This window comes from Poecilia mexicana, unplaced genomic scaffold (assembly GCF_051168715.1).
Source record: "Poecilia mexicana isolate PSO_F unplaced genomic scaffold, ASM5116871v1 scaffold_2, whole genome shotgun sequence".
Classification (NCBI taxonomy): domain Eukaryota; kingdom Metazoa; phylum Chordata; class Actinopteri; order Cyprinodontiformes; family Poeciliidae; genus Poecilia; species Poecilia mexicana.
The window spans coordinates 32,749,360-32,772,885 of NW_028263371.1; the positions used below are offsets into that span (position 1 = coordinate 32,749,360).

At 42.2% G+C, this 23,526-nt stretch overlaps 2 protein-coding genes across 2 annotated transcripts in view; both read right to left on the reverse strand.

Moving 5' to 3' along the window:
• Positions 1-19,258, reverse strand: part of LOC106923420 (receptor tyrosine-protein kinase erbB-4-like) — a 32,908-nt gene extending 13,650 nt beyond the window's left edge. Inside the window, exons 1-4 of the mRNA XM_088008185.1 lie at positions 19,253-19,258; positions 17,392-17,577; positions 16,379-16,414; positions 532-687 (exon numbers count right to left, since the gene is read on the reverse strand). Of these exons, the coding sequence (XP_087864311.1) occupies positions 532-687; positions 16,379-16,414; positions 17,392-17,577; positions 19,253-19,258 (384 nt within the window). The remainder of the gene's footprint in view (positions 1-531; positions 688-16,378; positions 16,415-17,391; positions 17,578-19,252) is intronic.
• Positions 19,259-21,399: 2,141 nt separating this feature from the next.
• On the reverse strand, positions 21,400-22,182 carry LOC148160771 (receptor tyrosine-protein kinase erbB-4-like). Its single transcript, XM_088008189.1, has 3 exons — positions 22,141-22,182; positions 21,860-21,982; positions 21,400-21,643 (listed from the first exon to the last, which is right to left on the reverse strand). The coding sequence occupies exons 1-3, from the start codon at positions 22,180-22,182 to the stop codon at positions 21,464-21,466; spliced, it is 345 nt and encodes a 114-aa protein (XP_087864315.1). The 3' UTR covers positions 21,400-21,463.
• Positions 22,183-23,526: the final 1,344 nt, after the last annotated feature.

Here is a 23,526-nt window from a genome sequence, read left to right on the forward strand (position 1 = left end):
ACTCATTGCTGAGTCATTTAAAGTTAGCAAATCTACAAAGAAAGACATTTCTAGGAGATTCTGGAGTCTTTCCAGGAGCGGATGACCTCCAGACAGACTGTACATTGGTCAAAGAAAATAAACACATGGCTCCATGACAGACTCTACAGACCTCGGTTAGCATCTTAAATGTTAACAATGACAGTTGGGTTAACTGCAGATCTGTTGTAACAAGCTACAAGCTACAAAATTATGAGGCATTACCTTGATTCTGTACGGCCATATTGATGCTGCAATATCTACAATGAACTGTTGACCAGTCATGATGTATCCGCTTGTGAAGACTAATCACCATCGTAGGGAACTTTGTATCCACCATCTTATTTAAATATCTAAAGTTCTGAAGAAAGTTAAAGAATCTGATTTGTTTACACGTGATCCATGATGCTCTTTCCTTCCCTGGTTACTGGCTCACCATTACGTCTAACTATGTCAGTCGTTTGAAGCACTTGACACACACCAAGACGTTCTCAAGCTTCCACTTACACCAACCTTGCCCCCGTCCGCGTTGTACTCCTTCTCATCGGCGTCCAGGAGCCGGGCCAAGCCGAAGTCGGTGATCTTGATGTGATTGGGGGACTTGACGAGCACGTTCCGAGCCGCCAGGTCTCTGTGGACTAACCGCCTTTCCTCCAGGTACATCATCCCCTGAGAGGCGGGCAGAGACAGACAGAGAGACGATGAGGAATCCTATCGTGGAGCCATTTATCATTTTAAATCTCAAGTCTAAGACCGCTGAAGCATTAAATGTCAGCACTAACATAAAATTATTGTCATAACTGTCATCAGCATTAACTTCACACCCATGCAGACATTTAGATTTGATGTATAATCGCTATAATACCTCATGTACATGACTCTAAGCAGTTCAGAAGTGTCAGAAAGTTTATTCTCAAACCCGCAAACCACAAAGGGAAAGTTCTGTGAGCTTTTTCAATCCCCAAACAGGTCATGGGATTGTGGAGAGTGAAACATGTTTGCATTGTTTTCTTTAAATACCAGAGAAGGTTGGCGGTGCAGCGTGGGTTTGTTTAGATGAGCTTTTATGCATATTATCTAACATTTTTTCTATAGCCATACTATAGTTCAAATACTTCATAAACAGACTAAAAATTCAGGCTTCACCTGCAGGTGAACTTGCTCCTGTATTTTGGTACATTTGCCCAACAAAAATGGAGATGTGCGGAAATTCCCTGCTCTTTGATTCTCAGTACTGGACTCCTTATAATTACTTGCTCTTGTAATCACAAATGATCCAATCTTGCCTGAATCTCCATCGACCCAGACACTCTTGGGAGTGTGACACTTAAGCGGTGTTAAAGCAGAGCAATCAGCGGCACCGCCCCGACCTGGAGCGGCGGCTTGCCCCCACATCCTCCACCGGGACGCCGCTGTTTACCTCCCTAGGAGGCTGGAAATTAATTGGCTCCTTGAGCTGTTGTACATTCCCCTGCAGTCGGTGCGACGGCCTCACCTCATTGCCCCGTCACTTTAAGTCGAAGTGTATTAATGGGCTGTGTGGCCCATTGATTCCTAATTTCTCTCGACATCGACATCGGAGATAAATATTGCGTGGCACGCTCGTCTTTGGGCTTATTGTAATCAGCATTGTTATTGATCGCCTGAGAAGCAATCTATTTTAAACACACTTCCAGCCAGGCGGGGGTGTTGCCTGCAGCCCTGTCACAGCACATTGTGTCCTGGATCGGGGAATTCAGCCCAACAGCGAAGAGGAAGTGATCCAACTTGGTGGATAAAAGAGAGAACCATGCAAACAGACTGACAGATAGATATATTGCACATATGCCCTGGGAAAATGTCTTGCTCTTCAGCGCTGGTGGTCTCTTGGATGTCCCTGTCATGTCGTGTGTGTGCGTGTGTATGTGTGTGTGTCACTCCCAGCAAGGCCGGAGGATGATGGATGAGGGCTCAGCTAGCGGTGAGTCAGACGTCGGCGCTATCGATTTATCCTCACATTCATCTGCGAGGAAAGGGGAGGCAGAGAGGGGCGGCGACCGAGTTCAGAATCGGCTTGGCTCGAGCGCCTCGACACAACAACAACAACACACGCATACACGTATTTACAGTTCCCCCAACACACACACACAGGAACACCTAAATGTTTCAAATGTCCGTTGATTCTCTGGCGCCAGCCGAGGCGTGGGCCTTGGTGTAAATTTTTCATTGTCTGCCTCGCTTCTCACCAAGGTGTTTTCATTGATCTACCAGCAAAGTGGCGTCCACTTGTTTAACATCCAGCTTAATACACTCCAATTGGCCTGGCCTTGCCTGCTTTGTTCGCCTCCCGGAGCAGCAGACACCGGAGTATATCATCATCTCAGAGAAACATCTCTGACGGGCGTTTTTGTTCTTCAGCGGCAGAACCTTGAGCTGAATACAGGATCAGTTCCATGGAAGCGAATAGATTGGTCTGTCATAACACCATCAAATCTATTTAGCACATACAAAGACTGCTAGACAAAGATTTCTTTCTTTCTTCTGAAGGTTTTGCTGGTTTTATCTTTCATACATGTGTCTCTCATCCATAGGTTAGGCATCCTAGCGGTAGATTCGGCGCTCTGCATGTCCAGGGTTCCATTCCTGACGAAAGCAGTATGACTCACTCCGCCAAAGTTAAAATCATGACAACCATAAGTAAGTCCACAGAAATGGTACAGTCCGTTCAAACTGTTCAGTTTCCAGGCATATAACCAAATGTAAAACAGATTCCAGAAATGTTCAAGAGACTTTGGGAAGGAAAATCAAGATCCCTTATGTTCTCCAGTTTAAGTCATCCAGCTTTTGATTCGATGTGAAGTCAAAGACGTTAGAAGATGGTTTGGGGAATTCAGTCTAAAACAACAGATCCCCATGTATTTTGACACTAATGCATTATTGTGAGCTTATTGCTAATTTTCTGCATAAATAGTCAAAAACATTGTGCTTAAGTGATGCTAACTTCCACCTGCAGGTGGCAGTGTTTCTTATTTCTACTCCACTGCTGCTTCAGCCTTAAAATAAGTTACATTTATCTTCATGCAAACGTACGAATATTGTAAAATTCCTTGCAAATGGTACAAGGATCCCAAATACACAACAATAACTTTCTGGAACAGCTTTATCAAAACTCTGCCTTTTACCAGTAGTCACCAGTAAACTAGGTTATCTGACTCACCAGTGTTGGAAAACATACAAAAAAAAAAACAAAACAAAAAAAAACATGACATTCATGTCCATTACAAGTGCATGTAAGCTTCCTATCACTACTGTAGCTTGTAGGGAAACTCCACAGTCTCTGTACTGTAATTTAATCTAAATGTATATTGGTCACTGTGCAGACTATTGCTTTCACAGTGATTTACAAGTGAACAGCAGAAGCATTATAGCTTCAGCACAGTAAGAAAGGCCGCTGTAAGCATTAAAAGCTAAATCTATTTAAAGGAAACAATGTGAGTGGAACAAGAGTAGAAGTGCACAGTCAGAGCAATGAGAGTTCAGGCAGGAAACGCTCTTGTCAGAGACGAGTCTTTGGAAGGTTTTTAATGCACCGAGGAGGAGAATATGTTCTAATGCTGTAAATCAGCTTTGTTTGGAGTCAAACTGAGTGGTCACCTGTGATGTGAGGGTTGAACATGTCACTGTAATTCAAAACCATTATGGCATACAGTAGTAAGGCAATTCATTTGGAAGTGCGGACCAAATTAAAAGTATCGGTGTGGGGCCGAAAAGCATATTTCAAAGGTCGTGATGTGATCATGTGCAGAAGAAGTACAAACATCTAAGTCTCCCAAAACATTTAGAAAAGTTCAGCTCAATGTGCTTTTTGGTGTTTTGAAACTATGATGATATAAACAGAATTGTTCCTTCTGTCAAACATTTGTGAACCTGAATAAAGAAACAAACATACATAACGGTGGTGTTTAATGTAGCATTTTTATGAACCGCAAAGACAATTTTGAGTTTAAAGTTGTTACATGATGGTAGAAGTCCACCTTTTTACAGCTTAAAGATGGTAAGAATCAGACTGCAAATAAACTTTTGACTAAATCTAACATTTACAAATGTGAACTTTTTGACAATGAGGGACCCCAACACAAAATCCTGTGGTACTCCATACTTAATAACTCTGTTGTAGCAGGATTAAGCATAACATGTAGATATCTAAATGGACCTGTTGCACCAATAATGACATGTTAGTGGCTCTGATAGAGGATGCTCCACTCAACTGCAACAAATTAAGCCAATAATTTAGAATTAGATAAATCTAAGTTAAAATTGTTTTCAATAAGCAAGATTATGTTTGCTTGTTGTGCAACAAATTTCCTGTCAGAACAAGAAAAAAAAGCTTTGAACACAGTGGAGGTCAGCACAGGGACATCTTTGAGAGCCACGTTTTGCAGAAGAGCAGCAAAGTTAATGAGCAACCAGAGCGAATGTCTCCAAACAGCACAGAGTCAATGATTCAGCCTCTCATAGCATGAAGGGCTAATCTACTAGCTTACAAAAAAAAGATTTTGCTTCTGTCCAGAATTTTTTAGACTTTTGTAAAAAATTGAAGTGGCAGTCAGAAAACCGGCCTGCAGAGAAACCAAAAGTTTTCAACTGATTCCATTTACAGTCAGGCAAGCTCTTCAGCACCTAAAATTCACTCCAGAAAACAACTCAAAGAAAGACTTCTGAATCTATAAAACAAATAACCACCGGGTCACCTTTTCTGGTGGATGCTCAATAGCTCAAAAGTGCTACATTTTGTAAATAAAAACTTTTTATTTACTTGAAAACACTTTTTAAGTGTTTTTCCAGACAATTTAAAGTCATGCAAGTTAATTTTGTGTCCTTTAATATCATCCAGATCCTCTGGGTTTACGGTTTTAGCAGTTTGAACAGAACCTTATTCCACACTGAAAAAACAACATTATATTGCTAAAACTACTGGGTCATTACCTTCACATGTAAACCAACTCTTTATCCGTCGGGTGAAAAATCATAAAATCTCTGGTTCATTTTGATGAATTTAAAAATAAAGCAGTTAAAAGTAAAAAATAAAAAATAAATAAATAAATAAAAAAAGCACAAAAACTTTAGTTTTGAATTAAAGAAAAAAATTGCTTTTCGGTTCAAAGCTCCAGTGTCATTTGATCTCTCTACTTATGTTTTGCTTTGTCCAATAAATACAAACGTAAGCTTAGAAAGTGAGCCACTGTGAGGTTTAGAATGAACGCTTAGCCTAGCATTGCTTCAGCCATGCAGAGGCTCTTCTTTTACTTTTACATTATTAAATATTCACTTAAAAGTATGGCTGGGGTTCATATCTTTATTTTTCACATTAAAAACCACAAAACCATCTGCATGAATGAGACATTTTCATTTAAGAAAATATGCATAATGGGTTGATGAGGATCTATCACAAAGTGTGGAGTTCCAGCAAATAGAGAAAAAAGGATGAATGTTTAGGATTTTTCATTGATAGACAATATGGACTCATGTCATGAAGACCACATGATTTTTAAATGTAAAACCAGCTTTTAAAGAGGTTTGGTGTAGGATATTCACCAGTTATCTGCCATAAAAAGAAGGGAAAGTTGGGGAGTTTACAGCGGTTTATTCAGGCGCCTAGTTCTCAAATCAAATAATGTTCTAAATGACTGAACCGACATTTATGGCAATAAAACTGACATCAGTTCAAACTGAGCTGCTTTTTGCTTCTAGCTACATTTGAAGCACAGAAATAATTAGACCAATTTGGCCACTATATTGCATGAAAGCTGCCTGTGTCAAGTAAAAAATGACAACAAAAATGCAATTAGCATCACAAAACAACATCAGTTCACAACAAAAGTTTGATCAACTCTAATTAATTTTCAGATGGATTCTAGATTCTTACAGCTGTCTCGTTTTCTGAGCAACAAGACACCTGTTCATTCTATTTATGCATATTAGAGTTGATTACTATATTCTATTGCCTACATTTGTTTCGTGTTGGAGGGGTTTAAATTGTCACCCTCCTTCATAGACCTATGCAGACCCAAAAACTGGATAACAATCTAGTTTTCCACACAGTCTTTCACCTCAGCAAGTTATTAAGGTCTTCCAAAGGACAAGGTAAAGCGACTTGCTCGCTTCCTTCTGTCTGGCGGGAAAGAAAAGACGAGTGGAAATGTTGAATTCCTCAGTTAAGTGGGAATGCAGGAGGATGAAACCAGGCGTGAAAAAGGCGTTAAGTAGCGTGGAGGAGCTACGGGGAGCAGCTCGCCTCGTCAGGAGGAAACCACGAGCACAGAGAGCAGAGGATGGAGGAACGGCCATACACTGATCTCAAGTCACACATTTATGGATGATACACAAACCTTTAAAAGGCCCTTTCTCTACTGTAGTATTTACACAGGGATAAAGATTTTGGTAAAACACAAGCCTGAAGTCCAATCTTATGGGTCCTCACCCATCAACACCCATAGGTCTTTTAAACCAACACAGTTCAGAGCCTGTTCCGGTTCCTCAACTGGTCTTTTGCTAGAACTGTGACGTTGATGACGCAATCTGGTGGAAACAGGCGATGTTTGAAGGCACCCAAACCAAATCAGTACAAGAACGAGAGTTCTTTGGGTGGCAACATGCTTTGGGAGTAACTTCAGTGTCTCCAAGTCTGACAGGTTATCTTCCCTCAGTGTCGCAACACAGTGGAACTGAATGAGAATGAAGAACTGAGATTCAATGCAGAACATGACTTCAGATCACCTTTACAGTCTATCAATGGGTTGGGTCCAGTTGGAACCTTCACCAAGTTGGTGTCGGTCAAAAGTGGAACACCACCGATCAGCAGTTCATTAACGATGGCAGACAGAAGTCCTTGTACTGTTTGGCACTCAGTGCCACATTGGCTGGTTGGTGTGGTCTGAAGAGGGTAATTGGAACTTTCCCAAAGTCATTGTCACATTCAAAGTCCATCACAACCACAGACGAAGCCGTGATGCTCCTAAGGTGTGGACTCGAGCTACATTGCAGGTTCTAGACTTTTCAGAATCGGCTGCTTTTTAGCTCACATGAAATGCTTTGATTCTTTTAAGAATGCAGTTGGATTATCCGTTAGATTAAGCCGACTAATCTGAAAGAAGACATCTGGAGAGCTAAAATGTAGAGATTGAGGTTCATAAAAAGTCAACTATGAGGTAAATTCCTTTACTTCTGTCGTTTGGATAAAGTCAGAACAGGATGGATTTTTGGAGAGTCTCTAAATCAGTACAGTATTACAGTACTGGTAGTCAACGTTGTAAGACATAATTTGTATGTTCTTAACATATTTCACATATTTAGGTCTATGTCTAGCAGATTTCTTGGGGTTTCATGAAAAATTCTCCAGTTGGAGAAAACACAGTCTGCAAAAACTTTATACTGGGGGACAAAGACAGAAGAAAGAGACGTTGAGCTGAGTTTGAAGGGAACCAAAAGGTGAGGCGTCTGTTTCCAGAGGGAATGATAAGTGGTTGGCCCTGAAAGCAGGCACCATGGCGCCAGAGGACCTCCGAACAGCTCAACGGGCAGCGACAATGTGAGCAGAGTGGAGCCGGGAACTGGGACGGCCGCGATAAGGCGAGCGCACAATGGGCTGGGTGCAGGTGGCGCAGCTGGTGCAGGTGGCCGTCCATCATGCACCGCATGCTGCGCCGCAGATAGAAGGCAGGGCATTCCCAGCGCGCTGGCAGCCTCCAGAGCATGGCGCCTGCTTTGTCTGCTGCCTGTGTGAAGCAGGCAGGCCTCCTCCATCACACCACAGCCCAACAAATTCCGCTTTTATTCCCATTATCGGCGCTGAACGCCGAGGAGAAGCTGCGTCAGGATTATCACCTGAAGACAAAATGAGCTCTGGATGGCTACGGCAAGCGGCTTGGGTAGTTAATGAAGGCAGCAGGCGGATGTGACATAATGTGACAGGTATAACGGCGGTGCGGCAGCCGGGTGAAGGCCCATTTACTCCGCGCTCAGCCGATCCGCCGCCACGGAGCGGGAAAACCACCGCCTATCCATCAACCCCACCCCAACACGTTTCTGTGTGCCGGTGTGGGAATCCTCCCGCTGGCGGGAGTGGATTTTTAAAACAATGTCGGAACTTCTCAGCGCTCGACATCTCCCCTGTCTCCGCTCTTAATTAGGCCTCTCCTCAAGAAAAAAAAAATCCCAGCGCCTTGTCTCCATGATCTCAGCTCCTTCCAAAATGTCACAGGCTGCGATGAAAGACCACCGCTGGCACATTTACATGAGTAAATGTCAATAATTTCTGCTGCTGCTGCACAGAATTAGAGAAACTGGCACAACTTCTTTGATTAGCGCCATAAAAATCTGCTCTTTTAAAGGTAATTACAGGAAACAACAGCCTCTTGGTTGGGATTAATTAAGAAGGCTTAATTAAAGCCAGGGTGACAATCTGAGCATCAATTAGCAGCGCTGCACGTACATCAGTACGTACAGTAATAACAGTCTCAGGCTCAGACAGGTGACAACAATGAGGACACCTGGTTCTGAACACTGTCATTAGCCTGCTGCTTCCCGCCTCGCTGCAGCCTCCAGCGTACCAGCTGACGATTAGCACAGCTAGAGACGGAGAATCGTCCTGGTCCAACCCGCTGCAGGAAACCGCTGAGGGCCCAGAGCAGGACAGCAGAGCATCACACTGCCACCACCGTGCTCATCTGTACTTTACTGTTTTTCTGAAATCCAGGTGCATTTTGTACTTGGCCTGTCACAATAACAAATTCTGCTGGTCAATAAATTGTCCCAAAAGTTTATTCTGGGACAAATACAACAATGTTGTCTCAATATTCCTCAATATTGTTGCATTGAGACAATTTTCCAGTAATGCGTTGGTAATGGCATAATAACGTAAGAACACATGATCAAAGATCAATAAGCTTTAAATTCTAAAGAACATTTGACACTGGAGCCGGAAGACATTTAAATAACAAAAATGAATAAATAAAACAACAGAAACAACAATTTAAATGAATTATGAGGTGTCTGGGAACAAAATAATTGTCCTTCAAAAAAAAAAAAAAAAAAAAAAAAAACAGGCTGGTTGAGACAAAAACACCACAATGGAGACTTCTGTCATGTGGCAGGAAGAAGCTGGAACCAAACTTACAACCTTCCAATCACAAGATGACTATTCTTCCCACAGAGCTGCAGTCAGCCAATCAAATCACAATCTGATTTTAACATGAGTTCTTCTGACTCTCACTTCCTCTCAGTCAACCCAGTGACCCGGTCATTGGGTCAAGGTCAGAACGTGTCAACATCAAACTGTTGTGGATGTAAAACTGTTCAAAAATATCTTCCTTTCCCTGGAACTAACGGATGTACAGTGTAGTCTTCCCTCCCATCTCTCCCCATAAACAGCGATTATTAATAAAAATAAAAAAAGAACAGCGTGGAAATGAGTCCTGATTGTCTGACACGTGACGCTGCTGAAGGTCCGACTCTGGGAGGCCATGCTTATTAGAGCAGAAATGGATTTGTGGAGCTCAAGTCCATCATGTTCCTAATCGGCTGTTTGGAAAACTTGACTGAGTAAATCGGATTTGTTTGTGTTTGTGAATCCACAGAAACGCCATGAGTACAACTGATGAGGAGCGAGGGGAGCGATCCAATCAGGCCTTTATATCCACTGGATCAGGCAGTCGCCCCGTCAACCCCCACCCTCACCCCCCCACTGATCCTCACAGATAATTAGAACGACCCCAGAGGATTATCTCCCTTCCTTTAACTCACCACACACACACACTTTTTCTGCAGTGTCAGCAGAGACGTGAAATTCTCCAGAGGTTCCACTTAAAACCACTCTAGCTGCTTTTGTTTCGCGGGTCGTCATGGAAACCGGCTTTTTCGGGGCAGCTTTTGGTCATCCGGCGTGACGCTGCGAGTTTGTATTATTAATAACACAGAAACATGGTCAGCCTGCTGACAGCTATAAATTCATAATAACTGTTTAATGTGTTTTAGAGGGAAAATAAAAGGAAGCATCAATCATCGATGAAAATCTTTTTCATCTGCTTCATATCTGACATGGATCAAACCCAGTGGTTCAACATTTGTCAGGACAATATTCATCAAATAATAATTAGAGCTGATTTGCGATCCTTAAAAGTTGATATTCGATCATTCTGGAACACAAAAAGAATTTCAAACTAAGTATATTCAATGGCTGCGCAACAAATACTGAACGAAAAATAGTTCATTTCATGATGATGAGGATGTTTTTTTGCTGTTGTCGTGGGATGAAGATTGCTCTGATGTGTCGGAAATATCGGCTCAGACTGACCAGGACCTCCGGAATCACATCAAATAAACTCAGCATTCCATGAAAAGAAGCTTATACCAAATGTGAAGCTCGGAAGAGGACAAGTCATGATACAGGGAGTCCTGATTTACTCCTTGGTAACTTTTTTTGAAGAGGAAAAAAAAGTCAGTCAGTAAAATCACCTTATGTTCTAGAAATACATGAAAAAACACTAAACAAAGAGCCAGATATCAACTGGGTTATGATTTTTACATGTGACTGTAGTAAGAAATATCAATCAGTTTAAAAAACAAATGTCCCATGAACTCACGATCAGCCAACAGAATTAGGCAAAATTAAGGAAAATTCTGTCAAAAATAATATTTGATACAATAATTCATGCTGTGTTGAGAATCAGCATCAGAACAAAAGACAAAGATCTGCTGAAGTCAAAACCCACAGAAACACGAGCCGGGCTGAACAGCCGCTCACTCTGAAAGCAACATGAAGCCAGACTGCAGCTTCACAATGAGATTCATTCCTGAATGTTTTGGAATTATGATCACAAAGTCCTGAGGCCTCATGCATAAAAAAGTGCACAGTTTTCACACTAAAACTTGGTGTACAGAAAAATTTAGAAAAGTGCGGTGCACCAAAAAAATCGGATGTATATGTACATCCGATTCACATCCGAACTTTACATAAAAAGAAGTTTTCACATCCTTTTATTTTTATTTTCTTTATTTTGTGTTTGTTTTAGCTCATTATTTGAGGATAAATGATGTTCAGTTTTTATGTTTAAACAATAAACTATTAAAATCATGAAAAACATCAGGTTTGATGCTTCTTGGTCTAAATAACACTGAATGTATTCAGACTTCAGTGAATTTAGGTGAGTTTTGACACTTTGTAGTTCGATATTGTCCACAGAAAAAGTTTGCGTGGCTGCCGCACATTTTCACACCAGGGAAAAGTGTGAGTACATTTACGCAAACTTTGACATAAAGTAAATTTTTATACATGCCGACTTGTGCATAAAATATGGCGCAGCACATTTTTTGTGCGCACACACGCTTTATGCATGAGGCCCCTTATCTCAATCTCAAATAAAAAATAAAAAAAATAAAAATAATAATAGTAATCTTCTTTTTCATCATTGTTGGCATTTTGGACAGAACTTTAGGTAAAAACTGCAAAAACTCTCTTCATTCGCAGATCTATAGATCTATGAGACATCAGGATGATAAATGTGAGCGTTCTTCCTCCCAATGGTTTGATCCAAAGGACAGACGTCATCCTCCTGGAGGAGGAGGAAGAGGAGGAGAGAGGAGGAAGAGTGAAGGCCTGTTTAATGAGAGCAGGTGAGATTAGTGTTTGCTCAGCACCGAAACCCGGCGCTGCAGGGAAGTGAGCGACACCGAGGTCTTCCTCTGAGTTCCGCCAGATCAGGGCGGGAAACACCACGGGATGCAAATCTCAGCACACACACACACACACACACACACACGCACACACACACACACACGCACACACACACACACACACACACACACACACACACACACACACACTGATGTGCAGAATATTAACACACTCCCAGAGCCAGAGATCAGGAGGAAAATCTGAAATCTCTCCGTTCTCCTTACTAAGCAGCAGCAGGAGGTGAGACGGGATTCTGAGCTCAGCATCAGCAGAAACTCTGAGGTCAGAGTTGCCTTCATCATTAGCATCTGAAATCGGCAGCAGCTGGCTAACAGTGGCCTATTCAAAGCCCGTCCGCTTCCAGCTTAGAGCCAGTTGGAGTCCTGGTTCTGGTTCAGAACCGGCCGTCTAGACCTGATCTGTTTTCATCCAACGGAGCGCTGAGTCTCCTGCATTGTGTCACATGTGTCAGAACAGTCTAGTCAAAGTCCAAGAGAATCTGTGGCAAGACTTTTGAAGTGAGCTTGATTTATCTGGCATAAAATTATGAGCAGAAATGATGTGTGATGAATCCCATAATATCTGCAGCTGAAACTACAACAGGAGGCTCTGCAGAGAATCTGTCATGCCACACTTTTCAGATTTCATTATGCCTTAGCTTTTTCCAAAAGTGAAAAAAATTGAAAAATTTGACATTTTTTCCACTTCAGATTTACAACAGCCTCTATAGTTTTAAGGTGACAAAAGAAAGATTTATGAATATTTCTACAAATTTAGAAACAATAAGAGACAAAAAAAAAGAAACAAATAGTCAACAACCAGAAAGACGGGAAAGGAGGGCAAGGAAGGAGAGATCCGGGATAAAGAATAAAGCAGCTACATCTAGAGCGAGCTTTGTGTTAGGTGTGTGTGCGTGCGTGTGTGCGTGTGTGTGTGTGTGTGTGTGTGTGTCAGTGGGAGTGAACCGCCCTGAGTGTGGCTCTAGATTAATGGCGGCCATTATCTCAATGCCCAAAACACTCAGTGATGAAGAGTCAGTGCCTGGCGACAGGCCTTGGCCAATCAATTTGTGGCTCTGCAGTCACCTGCCCGGGTCACAGCCCACATACGGCTGCTGTTAAACAGGCGGGAGGGGGGAGATGAGAGGGGTGCAGGGTTGCCATGACACTATAGCAGAAAGCAGAAAACAAATACATAGAATGTGTCACTAAATACAAACAGATCAGCAGAAATTCATCTTGAACTGCAGTATCACAATAAAAACCGTTTAAACCTAAAGAAAATTCCCCCAATTAAAAAATGTATGTTTTTATAAAATGACACTTTTTCACCAAATTATTTAAATCCATGACAGAATGGAGAATTTTTTTTTAGCTTCCTAAACTTTTACTTAGGGTTACCTAACCCTACCCTGCCCTATCCATAACCTACTGTTTTCCTGAGGAGAAAGACCATTTCTCTAAGTTGCTCCTCGAAATGTGAAAGGATAAATGAACAAATATATTTACTCACAGGACATTAAAAGAACTGCTTACAATTTAAATAAGCAGAAACATCCAGACGGAGATTTGAAACTTAGGGCCAAAATGGTTAAGCTGGAAAGAGTTCCAGGAAATATTCAGGAAACTTTATTTTCTGGAAATGAATTTCAAGAATAGCTACTTTTTTTCTTTTGCTATCTGACTCTTAATGGCCTTTATGTCTGGCAGTCATTATGGTGAATTAAGTCCGCAAAACGATATTTAGAGAGACCTGGCGAAGGTTGGAGTTCTGCTCATGATCAAAACGAAGCAACTAAAACATTTTAAGTGTTGTGTTTCTTTGGCTCTCTTATAATAATAATTCGTTTCCTGCTGCATGTACAAGCGAACAGAGAAAACACACAACCTCCGTTGCTCCTCCGTCTCTGCCGCAACCTTTTCAAAGCTAACAGAAGAGCAAAGCAAATTATTCTCCCCTTAGCCAGAAAATTGTGCGTCTTGTGAAGAATGCTCTCGCTGCTGGAGAGAGGTTCCCCATCATTACCTTGAGAGCGCAGAGATCATTCAGAGAAGAAGCCGCCAGTTATTTATTCGGCTCGCATGCACACACACACACACACACACACACACACACACACACACACACACACACACACACACACACACACACACACACACACACACACACACACACACACACGCAACCACACATACACTGATGAAAAATGCTCAGGGATGCACCACGGAGAAAGGGTGTCCTTTTCTCGGTTTGAAAAAAATATCCCGGAGCGAAGTGATGAGGAACCTGTGAGGAGGATCCGGCAGACAAATGGAGGCGACCCGACTTCCTGCTGGGAACATTTCAACTAGCAGCCATCTTGTTAAACGGACTTCCTGCTGCAGCAGGGGACGAGAAACCTTCCTTCTTCACTCTGGAAATATGGGACGAAATTCTCTAAGCCGTTTTTTATCTGCTGCTCTCCGACTCTGCCATTGTTTTACTCCGACAAAGCAAAGTGTGTGGAATTAAAATAGGGGTTCAGTGGTGAGGCTGTGAGCAGTCATCATCTTACCTGTAGTAGGTTCTGACTGCACTGATCAGAACATCCAATCACACCAAGTAGAAAAGTCATGTGACCCAAACTTTAATCTCTGTTTGATGCTAAATATGATTAATACTTGTAAAAATAATCCTTCAGCAGAAATGACTAGGAAACAATATTGTCATGGAAACAGGATTCCTAAACCATGTTGACATTTTTCAAGATTAGAGGGTTTTATGGTGGAACGTTTTCTCAGTCTTATTTTCAGTTTCATTCTCTCATTATATTGAGATTAAAAAAACTGTTTTATCATTTAACAACTTTAATTATCTCAAGATAAAAAAATCCTACTTTTTAAAAATATAAAACCTGTTATTTATTCAATTTTGCTGCGATAAACAACTTTTAACAAATACCAGTTTAATATATTCTATTTAAAGCCTGTTTCATCTTGCTGCCATTAAAATTTTTGCATTATTTTTAATTTATCTTCATACACATGTAATTATTTTATTATCTCAAGATATGTAATCTTGTTCTGAGTTGATATTAACAGACTATCTGAGATTAATGGTCCGTTATGTCTTCTTTAATTTAAATCCTCTGATCATGTCACGATAAAAATCCTATTCTGCCTTAAAATATTTTATTATCTTCAGATATAACATCTTGTTTTTCCTAAATATCAACTTACAAACAATACAAATGGCCTATTTTAAATGTATTATTATCTTTTTTTTTTTTTTTTTTTTTTTTTCTTAAGGTTTTATCAGCTCTAGTGGCCTTTATTTGATAGTTAGTTGACAGGAAAGTGGGTAATGAGAGAAGGGGGAAGACATGCGGCAAAGGTTGCCAGGTCGGGAATCGAACCTGCAACAGCCACGTCGAGAACTGAGGCCTCCATATGTGGACTGTGCTTAACCCCTGCGCCACCACAGCACACCAAATGTATTATTATCTTAAAATAAAAATAAATAAAAACACTTATTTTGGTGTAATATTAGTTTAATTATGTCATAATACAGAGATTAAAATGCTCTTTTTGGGCTGATGGTGGTTCAGTTATGTTATTATCTTGAGATATGAATACTTATTTTGTCTTGACATCAGTTTAGTTATGTATATGTTTTAAACTGAAATCAGGTTCATTTTCATATCTTGATTTAAATCTCGCTTTATCTTTATTCTAGTCTAATTATCTCATTATCCAGAGAGCAAAAAACATAATTCAGCTTCATAACTTGAATTATTTCATTATATGGATTATATTTCTGTATTAAAACACAATCAAACTAGTTTGTTCATTCATAAAAATGCTCCAGATGGCGTAAAAATGATCCATAAGTGTTCAGTTCTGATCATTCTCAAGAGATATGACTGAAATATTAAAACATAGTCATAATATTAGACATAATCATGAGATCACAAACTAGCCATCTCTTGACAGTTTAATGAGGATTATTTTTCTAAAGCCTGGATTTCAGTAATAACACAATTTTTAATACCATATTTTTTCTTGTAAATAGATGAAACAAATTATGTTGGTGAAGCCAATCTCAGAATATTGTAGACTAATGCAATATATCAACATCTCATTATACCTATTAATGGACATCAGGAAGCCACGTCCAGCTGCAGGTCAACAGCGGCCTAAAAAGTCTAAAAATATATCAGTTTATCATTTTCAACCAGTTCAAGCGTGAATAGCAGCAGATTGCCTTCAATCACAATCAGCCTGTTTATTGAACCGCCTGGCTGAGTCGAGGCCAGACCTCTAACTCAGGTATCAATGTTTTCCTATCGAGTTAAAACCTCCAGAATCATCCATCATGGTGGGATAAAGGGTTAATCCCCCCAGTTCCCCCCCCCTGACCTCCTATTGCTGATAAATGACTGTTGGCTAAACGAAACAAGAATACAGCACTCTTAACGACCCAGGCTGATCAATCCCAACCGATCTGCTGATGAAGGAGGCCTATGAAACAGGCCACCCTCTAAATAATCTCTGTTAAGCCTTTTCAAGTATATTTACTGGTTTATATACCTGCAATGAAGTGACTTACAGTAGCTCTGTGTAGTTTGAGTTTTGGCTGTAGATTAGTGGTTTGAACCAGCATTTGACCAACCCTGGAGCGCCAGATGGTTTGGTGCTGGACGACCATCTGGGAACACAATCGCGGAAAATGTGAGGAAAAGGAAAGAGACTCTAAAAATACTTGGCAGGTGAAGAAATGAACCATCTGTCTGTCACTAACTTTGACCGAGCAGGCCAACAATCCCTACCAACGCGATCAGGAATCTCCCACATGCCAGATTCCACAACACCAACAACACATTTCATCACTACGGGTCCATCTTACGTTGTTACTTCTACAGTTTTCCATTAATCAGCCTAACAAGTCAATAACATAATAACTGTTCACTACTGATCAGTAGGCAACTTAGGGTTATGTAAGCTGGAATTGAACATACAACCCTCGAATTAGAAGACGACTACCCTACACACTGAGCCACAGTCGCCCAGCGCGGAATAACAGCTCATAACCTACTGAATTTACATCCAGAAGTTACCCAGAACCAAGCAGTCTGGCAACACTGGTGTAATTAGCAAACAAAACCCAAATGTTCTTTGGAGAAGCAAAAGCACACAAGACAGAGACAGCAGATTTTGTTTGTTCTGGAGCCGATAGGCGCTTAACTTGAACATTTGTTGCAGTCATTAAGTCTCTGAGAGCAATGAGACGAGCTCGGAGGAAAGAGTTTAAGTCAGCAAGGCATGTCTATTGCTTCACATCACTGACAGGAGGTCTGTGGAAGGGCTTCAGCAAAATAATGAGGATGAAGAGGAAAATATGGAATGAAGAGAACCTGCATTATAACTGAAGAAGGTAAGAAAAGGTTTGAAACTTGAGGCAAAGCAGACCTTTTATATTAGGAACATTTAAAACTCTAAAGAATGGATGATGAACTTTAAAAAGAGAAATATCAAAGTCTGTTTTCAGTCAGTCTGGAGTTGGAAACCCACTACATGTTCCCATCAATCACATTCTACTCGTTTACATAAAATCAACACAGGTCCATGTAATCCATCTGCAGCAGTGCAGGAGAGCATTGCTACAACCCGACGCCGTCTGCTTACCTTTGCGATCTGGACGCACCAGTTGAGCAGCAGCTGCGATCCGATGTTGTCCTTGTGCTCGTGGACGTAGTCCAGGAGACAGCCGTGGGGCATGAGCTGGGTGACCAGCTGGATGGTGGGGCTCAGGCACACACCGAGGAGGCGCACCAGGTGGGGGTGCTCCATGCTGGCCATGATCAGGGCCTCCTGGGTGAGAGGGGGGCGAGGACACAGAGAGGGACTAAGTGGACAGCAGTGGACCCTTTATGTACTTCAGGATGGGATGCACTGGACTAAACATGACTGGGTCAAACTGGAATCTACATAACTAAACAGAACACATCACAACTGCTTGGACTCAATATTTGGACGGTTGTATAACACCAAATACTTTTAGAGTTGGAGGCAAAACTCCAGGCTTGTGGGATTGTGAATAGCATATGTCCAGATCACTCTCACAGTGACTTCTTCAAAGCTCATCAAGCACAGTAAAACTAATATTGAACAGGCACAGTTGAAACACCAAAAACGTCCATCACGCATGCTTGTTGCATGTGATCACAAACTCTTGTTCTGTCTCATCTCCTTCACTCTTGTTTCATGTCTTGTGCAAATGCGTTTTCCCACCCAGACCCCCCTCCACCCCTCTTCTTCCTCCCCTCCCTCCCCCCCTTTCAGCAGCAGATGGACGTAGAGGTTTGAACAGTTGGGGCTCAGTGTTGGGTAATTGTTATTGCGGAGCTGCAAAGCAGAAGGACGCGTGGCGGTGATGAAGTGTTATGATTGCGAGGACGGGTACTTGTGGCAGAAGCTGCGATTGCAGTGGTCGGTGGAAAGCACTCTGTTCGGTCGTTCTCATCTCCCTTCGCCTCTCTGACTCTCCTGCTTAGATTCAAGCATGGAGGCGCAGTCCCTCAGCAGCTCTCTGCTACGCTCAAGGACTCACACTAGCTTTCTTTGCATATGGCAAGTGGTCAAGGAGAGGTGTATGCGGGCTTGGCCCTCAGGACAACGGACACATACACGAGGTCCCTCTGAAAATTTATATTCAGAAAATTAATGTTAGAAGGAGAGTGGAGTAGATTAAAACTAAGCAGGAGAAGGAGGCACAGGCTGTATAAAGAAGTTTATGGCAACATTAGAGTCTTCCTGTTCAAAGTAGTGTCATGACATCCACGGCTGATGACTCTACGCTTTATGCCGATGACCCATGCTTTAAGTTGACTCCACACTTTACACTGACAACTACAATCTATATGCCAATGACTACAGTCTTTAAGCCGACACCTATATGTTTTACGCCAAAAACCACATACTATATGCTGAGGACATGATTTAAAACAACAACTACATGCTTTACACCGACAACAGGTGACATTTTACGGAGATAATTTTACACTTTACACTGAAAACTTCGCACTTTACACCGATGACTACATCAGTGTAGTCATCAGTACTTTATACCAATGACTCAAATCTTTAAGCGGACTACTCCATACTTTATGCAGACATCTACATGATTTACGAAGATGACTACACTCTTTATGGCGACGACTACATGCTTTACACCAACGACTCCATGCCTTATGCAGATGGCTACACGCTCTATGATGATGATTACAAGCTTTATGCTGACAACTAAAACGCTTTACACTAACGATTCCACTCTGTGAGTCAGGCATCAGCTCAACAGAGGAAGATAAAAGGGAATCTGAAGGCTTTAATTCTTTCGTTGACATCCCAAGAGGCCCTGGAGTCATAAACTATGTCCGGCTAAACCTTCTGTACGCTCCGGGCAAACGTTTGAGGACTCCTGCAAGTGTGTGTGACATTTTGTGACTGTGTGTGTTTTGGTTTCTCTCTCATCTCCCTGAGCGCTGACCTCCATTACTGCCAGCCGACCTGACTTTCACCGTCCTGCTCCCTTGCTTGCTTCCCCTCAAACGCGCACACACACACACAAATACATGCACTTTGGCCACATACGGTGAATGATAGACTTGCAGAGTTTTGCAAAACTGGTGCATGTTTCAGCAAGTGCATGCATGGGGCATTCTAAATGAACAGATTTCACATATCAAATAATCAGCTCTGATTCATATTTGCCAACACAAGCGAATCGCCCCACATTCTTCTCATCCAAACCCTGTGGAGGCTTCATTCTGTGAAGAATCTGCTCTTTGCATACACATGTGTGTGTGAGCGCGCGTTTTTGTGGATTTTCTGAGTGTGCCTTGGAGCCGGCACTCCAGTGGCCAGTTTCTCAGTGGCGAAGCGTGAGCCTGCCTTTAGATTGCTGTTTAACAAGCCAACAGACAGAGCATATTGGCTCTGGATGGACAGATCCGCCCCCACACCTTCACACACACACACACACACACACACACCCACCCCTTGGGAGAAGGAAACAGAGGAAGGAGGAAAGATGCTGGGATAAGAAAAACTGGGGGAAAAAAAGGTTAAATAGGAACAGTAAGAGAGAACACAGATACTGGGGCATCTATATATAGAAATACTGTTGAAAAGTTGATGTATTTCAATACTTAAGTTCAAAAGGTGAATAAATAAAGAGAAGTTGGCATCACAACTTGTTGCTGTTGTTCAGCCCAAGCTGTAATCCAATCAAAGCCCGGGGTCTCTGCTTCGTCTCTAAGGCGTCTCAGACAATTGCCATTTCATACAAAGAAGGCTACAGTGTTTCCTTCCACTGAACTTTTCACTCATTTTTTTTAATTTAGAGAAAAGGTGAATTTGGGTTTCAGTTAGCTACACCTTCATTCATGTCTGGAACCTGTTTTCTGATACTTTTTCCTTCCACTCAACTTTCCATTTAATATGCTTGGGTGGAGCAAAGTGGGAGCAGCCAGCTTCTTTAGCAATGGCCTTCTGTGGCTTACCCTCTGGACTAAATCTACATCATTTCTACTGTTTGAATTGATTTACTGAAATAAGTTAAGTCTGTAATTTAAAGCACTGTTTTTATTACCTTATTACAGACCTTTTTTTAAAAAAATATTACATTTATTTGGGAATATTTGCAACTGCATCTCGTCTTTTGTCAAAATTACATAAAATCCTCCAAACAGATGGCGAACGATGGCTGTCACGTAACAAATTCGCCACACTTTGCTTTCAGGAGGCTGGACACTCAGTGTGTTTTGTTAAGCTCCTAAATGTCACCAAGACAGCCTCTTAGTGAGACATTCAGGACGACTAATGGATCTATTATCTGGAAAAGGTGATGAGACTGAATCACAGCTGATGCAGCAGGCAAAAACAGCTGAACAGTGTCCTTTTGCTGCTTCCATGGGATTCATCAGCGGCTCTATAAACACTGGAGTTCAGGCAGGTTGTTGATCCGCAGCACAACGCCGAGGTAGGATGACAGTCGAGGTGCAAGTGTTTGACACACATCAACTCGGGAAGCGTACAACGCTGTTTCCAAACAAGTTCAAGCTCATCTGATTACCGTTGGAAACATCACAAGTAGAAAACATTTTAAACATTAGCTAATCTTCCCAAGAGTGGAAAACAAGCAAAGTCTCTGCAGGATTCAGTTAGCATGTTAGCTGTTCATGTTTTTAGATATGCATCTGTCCTTCAGTCAGACAAGACTAAAGAAGAGATGTTTAACAATCGTTCAGTTGAATTCAATGTAATTCAAAAATACTCTAATTATTTTTGAATTACCCTGACCCTATCCCGGTCCCAAAAAGCAAAAAAATCAACCACAGGCTCATGAATTGAAGTCTAGAAAAGGAACCAATCAGAGTGAGTTGCCTCCTGGTCCAAACTAGTTTATTAGCACTAAAATAATCAACATAGAATCACTGAGAAAGAGGAGAATCAAGGTGTCTCTGTGGTTCCGAATAACTTGAATGTGACTATCTGAGCGAAACAGCCTGAGAGGTCAAACCCAGCGTGACTGACAGAGAGAAGCTGACAGAAACTCCACTGCTTACTTCCTTCTTCCACTTCCCTCCATCGCTCTGGACTCCAATAAAGCCATATCTCATAAGCTAGGAGCTGTTTTTTTTTTAATAGAGTCTTGTTCAATGCTTGCTGGCTGTACGCCGCCGTGAGTTTCTCTTTATTACCAGCTCCGACTCAGACTCCGACTCATGAGAAGTTGCTGGCAGCTGAACCGAGACAACCCAGAGTCAGAAATACTCACGTCCATGAACTCCACGTTGGCCTTGGGACCCGTGGCCTCGCTCAGGATCTTTATGGCAACGGGGATCTTCACCGTCTCGCCCTCTGGGACCCAGATGCCCTGAAACAGACGAGCAGCAGCCATGAAGTCGCAGCCACTAGTCCTCAGGTACACACACCTGACACACACCACCATGACCCTGACATACACCATTATTCTGTACTGAAGATATTCACATTTTAATGTTGTTCAAATTCAGATCCATCATCACATTGTGTCAATGTTTTAAAAATCAGCTCACGTGATGAAACAAAACGCAGCTGGATGACCTCTGACCTTATAGACAGTTCCAAACGCTCCAGAGCCCAGGATCTTGACCCTCTTCAGCTCCGTCTCCTTCAGGATGCGCAGCTGAGCCTGGTTGGGGGCGGTGCCACTAGGGGTCAGGGGCTCCACCAGCTGGACAATATACACACACACGCACGCACACGCACACACACAACACACTCCTTACTTTAGCAATGAAGACAAACAGGCACAATTAGTTTCTGATCAGGTTCTATATTCTAGTAGAAACACCTCAGCTCAGCTCAGCCAATCACAGTTCTGCAGCTAACCTTACAGAAGCTGTCATTGGCCAGGTTTCCATTGATGGTCATGTGAATTTTGAGTAAACTTTTAAAATGTCGCAAAAGATAAAACTTGAGCAAGGAGTGTCTCAATCTAATTTGGAGCAAATGTAGAAGTTGACATGGAGACGGTTCTTCTCTCCAGGTCGCAATTTTTCTCTGCAGCTTAACTCCAAATTATTTTCAGATTTCTTTGACACTATAAAAAAGAAAATGCAGCTAAAACACTTTGGAGCAATGCTACTTGACACACTACTGGCTGGTGTTTGCAAAGCAGCCAATCGGTAAACACCATTCATTTTCCTTGGCTCTGATTGGCTGAAACCCCAAAGTCGAAGTCGTATTGTAGAAGACGTTAGCATCTACTAAGACAGTCTCCACTGTGTGTTTTGATGCATATTAATGTATATTTGGTGTTTGAACATTGAAAATATGCATCTAGAAGTGTGTTTCTGTCTGTTGAGTAGTGGTTGTGGTCCCTGTGAACACAGAGGGGGTCCTACAGCGGTAGGTGAATATGACTGTCTGGAACCAACAGTCATATTCAAATTCAAATCACCAGAGCAGAAAAATGCATTTTAAGACGAGACCTAACTTTTTTCCCCTCAGTGATTGGTTCTTGTAAAATGAACCGTTTTCAGCACATGAACTGAGTGAAGGTCGAGGCTGCTCTGCTCTATTAAACATAATGAATGAAAACCTGCCCTGCTCAGAGCAGCAGGCACGTTTTACACTTTGTCATTTCTTTATCCACACGCAGGTAGAGTTAAGGCTAAGAAAGAGCCAGAGTCACATTTTCTTCTTTCAAAGAGCAATTCCGCAGCATAAAGATGCAGAGTTCATTTCAGTTGATGAATTTGTCGCAACGGCCACTGTTGGGTACAATAGAGGATGGGTGTACCCTGCTTAGAGGGCGGATTTTCAGAATAAAAGATTTTAAAGTCACCTCGTGTCGTCTGCCAGCATCATGTAATGTCTGTGGAGCCCGGCAGCTGTGCTCACACCAAAACGTTCCGGTCGGGGTTTTAACAGGGTGCCTGCTCCGCCCCGCCCAACGCCCCGCGTAAGAGGAGCACAGAGCCGCCAGAGCGCGACACACCTGTTCACACGGCGGCCCGGGGAGTCAATGGCTCTGATCGATACGCGTCTTAATGAGCGATCAGCCTATCGAGTCCCTGCTGGGCCGTGCTCCATCAGCAGCATAATCACCAGCTGACCGCAGCCATCCAACATTCTAATGAGGCCATAGATCAGCCGCTCGGCTCGGCCCGACCACAGCGCACTCACCGGTCCAGACCCGTCAGCGCTACGGGCCGAGACGCAATGATACAGCGATTAATGGCCGCCACTACGGCCAAAATTCACTGGAGGCCC